At 47.5% G+C, this 5,219-nt stretch overlaps 1 protein-coding gene across 1 annotated transcript in view; it reads right to left on the bottom strand.

Annotated features, from left to right (window-relative positions):
• Nucleotides 1-4,742, bottom strand: part of CHN2 (chimerin 2) — a 353,485-nt gene extending 348,743 nt beyond the window's left edge. The window contains exon 1 of the mRNA XM_012640732.1: nucleotides 4,258-4,742. Within this exon, the coding sequence (XP_012496186.1) occupies nucleotides 4,258-4,306 (49 nt within the window). The 5' untranslated portion in view covers nucleotides 4,307-4,742. The remainder of the gene's footprint in view (nucleotides 1-4,257) is intronic.
• Nucleotides 4,743-5,219: the final 477 nt, after the last annotated feature.

The raw sequence follows: 5,219 nt of genomic DNA, 5'->3' as shown, positions 1-5,219 counted from the left end.
TATGTCACTGGTTATGATCCTCCAATAAGGAGTAATAAAAAGTCCTATTTATCATTTCTAGGATTAACACCAGTTTGACAGCAGAAAATAACATTATTACCTGGCCCACATTACCGTTGTATAGAATCCAGAGAAATAAATACCTCGACCCATTCAGGAATGTTCTTTTCCCAGTTAAGGTTTTGATGCCTCTGCACATAATACTCATTTTTTTTATCTTTTTCTATTTGCATTTTCATTTAAAAAGTCTATGTTGACTTCATTTTTATAATACAGTGTGCTTATGTTTTAAACATCTTAACTTCTGATCCTAGAGGGTCCCTTTAATATTTAATTTTTTTACCTTGTTCAGTTACTATGAACATTTTATAGCTTCTTTATTTATTACTTTGCTTGGGTTGATTTTTTTTCTTGACTGTGAAATTACCCATTTAGCAATCATATTACTAATATGCAAAAAGTTCTTATTTCAATTATAAAAGCAAATGTAACCCATGATTATTAAGAAAACTGTTCTGCAAATCAACCATTATTCATTTCAGAATATAATCAAGTATTACAGGCTAGAATAAAACCTTAAGGATAGGGATTTTTTTTTTTGCAACTGAAAATAATAAAGGTAATCAAACCTTCCTGCCAATCTAGGTGATTGTGAAATTTAATTACCAGCAGTTATCATTAAAACAAAGGTAAAGCAATTTCTTTTGCACATAATTAAATATTCCAGAAGAAAATTTCTGAAGAGTTCTAGGAAAATGTATTTTAAAATTAATTGTAACCTGATTATTTCATTTGTTATGTCTCAGTTGGTAAGGCAGAATAAATGACACACTTGGGTGATTTGTTCAACAACACCTAGTGACAGCATGTCCTCAGGAAAATCAGATAACTTTAACCTTAATACTGAGTAAATTATTAGATCTTTACTCTGTGCTAACACAACCAAACCTAAGTCTCCCACAGCTATTCTAAGAGTTTTAGCCCATGTTGAGTTCATCTCTCCCTATGCTGGATGCTATTGAATCAACTATTCCTTTTTCAGTGCTCAATTGTCCACATTATGTCCTAAGGCTTCCAGAGCTGTTCGATCAACCCCACTGCTCCCTGAACAGGAAGAAAATCTACATCAGCAGCAGCAATAAGTGAGCCGGCAGCTCTGTGCATGACGGGCCTAGAAGCACAACTGTCTACAGAAGAGTAACCGCCCAGCAGACTAAGAAAGTCAAAATAAGGCCACGAACTTCCCCATCCCCAGGCCTTTGCCTAAGCTCTTCCTCCTTCCATGAAGTGCCTTTCCCTCTATCTGCTTTCCAGAAAAATCCTACTGATCCTTCAATACCCAACTCATATGTCACCTCCACTGAGCCCTCTAAACTGAGGCAATCACCTCTTTCCCTGCACTTTCCTTCACAGAATTCATTTCATCACACTGGCATACAGGTTGCTATTAATACTGCTATCCATCTTTGCTGCTGGATGGTAAGGGAAAGGATCTTGACTCATCTTTCCATTCCAGACACTCAGGACTATGCCCGAACCCTAGAAGACACTCAGGTGATGTTTACTTAATGAAGCCCCAAATTCAAGATCAAATTTAACAGGTGATGAGAAGTAGATGTTATGTATGTTGGATGTATTTCTGCACCTAAAGTCTGAGCCATTGAGTGCCTTCTTTTCCATTCCCCAAAGGAGTAAAATTTACTCGCACCAACCACTTATTAACCATCAGGCCCTGTGCTAAACACTCTACACACGTTATCTCATTCAATTACCACAACACCCTATAAGGTAGGTCCTATTATTTCTATTAGCTTTATTTACAGATGAGGAAATTGAGGCTTGGAAAAGTTAAGTAACTCAACACAAGATATCCAGCTTGTCAGTGAGGAGCCAGAACTTCAGAGCTAGAAGGAATCCTAAATTTATCTTCCTCACTTAACCTACTTGAAGCTGAGGTTTATATCTTACTGCCTGGCACACAGTAGGCCCTTGGAAATGGTGATGACTAGATTGATGGAGTGCCCTAATTTCTCAGACTCTGGCCTTTGCCTGAGAGAACCCAGCTGCCACCACAAATAAGCTCTATTCTTTCCTTCCCAACACCTCTCACAGGTGTGAATTGCTTGCGTCATCTGAATTATTCATGATCCACACGATGGTAAGTGTGCTTAAAAAGAGAACTATAATCCTGTATTTTTCAAGACAAAGTGCCTGATTTATTGGTGAATTAGGCAACATAAACTCACCGGCCAGGTTGATTCATGCCACATAATATATCCATACCCACTTTTTGAATTTCAGCTTTCATGTAATTTCCAAGTTTCCATTAGTATTAAAAATAGTGGTAAATAAAGCAGGAAAGAGAACCATTATAAGCATCTCTATCCTATCTGCAAAGCAATTACCATCATCTAAAGCTTATACTGTGCTGCTTCAAACCAGTGTATTCTTCCTGAGGCTGAGTTATGATTTTCAATCAGGTTTCTTGTAAGCTACATCAAGACCTAAAAATTCAGACGCCACAGCATCTGTAATTTATGCCACCAGTAAATCACGTAATAATACTGCCTCCTTGTCCTTTCTCCATTCTTCTTTCCCTTTGCCACCTCTCCCCCACCAGTTCATTTTCTAGTGGGCAGTTTTCTGAGAGAGATAACCATATGCTAATAGAAAGCCAACATCGCTGTATTTTAAATTCAATGTTAGTCAACCAAAATGAATTGAAAAGCAGCAGCAGTGGTTTGAGGGTACTAAAAATAAGCTGTAGCATTTGCTGAGTTCTCAGAATCAAAACCACAGGCGGTCAACTTGTTGCTGCTCTTAATAAGATATGACTGTTCTGCTCCATTGGCTGCTACAACCAGAAACTTGAACTGTATCATACACCTACGCCTGTGTTTTTGATTAGTTGGCAGTAATCAAGAAAGGAAGTGCCATTTCCCTGGAACGAACCCTGCCAAAAAAGATAACAGATGGCTTTCAAGTGATCACCTTGTGCCACATCACAATTGCACCTTGGTCAAACTCACCTTGCATTTATTATTTAATTAGTTACACATTTAAAGATGCGGTTTCTTTTATGTCTGGGTTGCTGTCCAATGCCTCCAAAAAGATGTTTCTTCCCTTGAGTTTAATTTATGGATAATAATAAAAAGACCACAATAGGACTTAATACTATATTAATATATTGAGCATTTGCATTAGGTCTCCAAGACCTTCTTGACCCTTGAATACTGCATACTACACTAAATGTCTTATCAGCTGTCCCATTAGGGTTTGGCATTAAAGTTTTCGATGACCAGAGAGGTACAGGAATTCTACTCAATGCATCATTCTGATTAGAAACCTGTCATACTCAGAAACCAGTAGGTCTGCTTCTATTGACTCCTACTCCTTTAGATTCATTAGCATTTTTTCTCTTCAATTAGACCCACTGATCAACCACAGAAAAGCTGAAACGAGCCCACCCTTTGCTCAGTCACACTTAAAACGAAAAACAAATGTATGTCTTGTTAGTGAAATTACAGAGAGTATTATAAGAAAATGTCTAAGGACCACATAGGAAATTTGTCTCTCTCTCTCTCTCTCTCTCTCTCTCTCTCACACACACACACACACACACACACACACACACACACACACACACACACACACACGTAAATGTGCCAAGAGTCAGAGGCTGGGCTCGACTTCCCTCTCCTAACCCACTTCAATCGGGACCAGAAAGACACAATCCCTTCGTCGCTGCTACCTCAAACCCATGCCCCAAGCCAGTGTCTCCACAGAGCTAATTTCTGAAACAAACAAAGAAAATCAAGTCTGCGAGGAGCGAGGGTTTGCTCCCCTCTGCTTTGGACTTGGGTATCCAGGGCGGCGGGCGCGGCACGGCCAACAGGTCGGGGCGCCCAGCGTCGCCCTCACCTTCCCCGCCTCGCCAGCCCCCGCTCCAGCTGCGCCAGAAAGTGCGAGCCCTGCTCCTTTCGCGTCTCGCCCGCTGCGCCCGAGCCCCGAACACCCGCGTCCGCACACTAAGGGCGCCACGGCTCCCCCACCTCTGCGCTGTCAGATGTCAGGCGCGGAGGTGCTATGGGCACTGAGGCGCTGGCAAAACCAAACAAGTGTCACCCCGGACGCCTGCCCCCGCTCTGAGAGAGCAGGCGGGACGGCCACAGGTAGGCTCTATCCGTCCCAGGGTGCGGGGCGAGGGCAGGGGGAGAGACCCGGCGCGGCAGCCGCGCCCGACGGGCTGAAACTCACCGGAGGACACCGAGGAGCCGGACAGGCTGGAGTTGCTGGACGCTGCCATCTCCGCGCGCCCCGCGCGTCGCTGCTCGCTCAGCCCCGGTGCGGGCGCCGCCGCCGCTGCCCTCGCCCGGCCGCTCTCAGCCTCCACGGCCCCCAGCCCATGGCAAAGTCCTGGGGACGCGCAAAAAGCACCAGCCTCCGGACTCAGCCTGCACTTCCTGCTCCACCAGATGACGCGCTGCTGCCGCCGCTATTTATTTGTGGTTTCCGTCCCTCTCCGCGCCTTTGCACGCTTTTCTCCGGGTGTCGGGGGATAGGTGGGGGCAGAGGGAGGCTGAGGGGCGGCCAGGGCGGGCTGAGCCCGGCTCCTGCCGAGCCCCACTGCTGTCAGTGCTCCCCCGCGCGCGGCTGGGACCAGGGCGCCCGGGCGGCCCCGAGCCGCCCCGCAGGCTCCCGCAACCTCCCCTGGGCTCCCGCCTCCCCGGGCACACTTCAAGCGGCCCGGGCAAAGGCGGCGGGAGACAGACAGACAGAGCGACCTCCCCCTTCTCCCTCCGCCCCAACTCCGCTCGCGCGCACACAAAGGAAGGAGAGGAGACGCGGGCGCTTGGGGGCTGCTTCGGCTGCCGCGGGCTTGACAGCTCCTGCTACGGGGGCTGGAGCGGGAGCTGCGGACTGCAGGGCGGGGGCAGACTGGACGGGGGAGCGGGCCCCAGAGGTGCTGGGGAGGTCGCGGGGGGCGCCGGGCGAGCGCGGCTGCGGTGCGCAGTGCTGCTCCTAGGGTTTAAAGGGGACGGGGAGGGAGGGTGTGGAGGGAAGGTGGTGGGGCTCGCCGCGCCCCGCCCGGCTCAGGAGCGGCGAGACAGCGGGGGTGGGGGATCCATGGAGCCAAGGCGGGACCGCTAAGGACACCAGCGCTAGGCAGAAGGGGTCTGGGATGCCAGAGCGGCTGTGGAGCGCTCCTTCCACTCCCC

The sequence above is a fragment of the Propithecus coquereli genome, unplaced genomic scaffold (genome assembly GCF_000956105.1).
Source record: "Propithecus coquereli isolate 6110/MARCELLA unplaced genomic scaffold, Pcoq_1.0 Scaffold156, whole genome shotgun sequence".
Classification (NCBI taxonomy): domain Eukaryota; kingdom Metazoa; phylum Chordata; class Mammalia; order Primates; family Indriidae; genus Propithecus; species Propithecus coquereli.
This window is presented reverse-complemented; position numbering and strand designations above follow the sequence as displayed.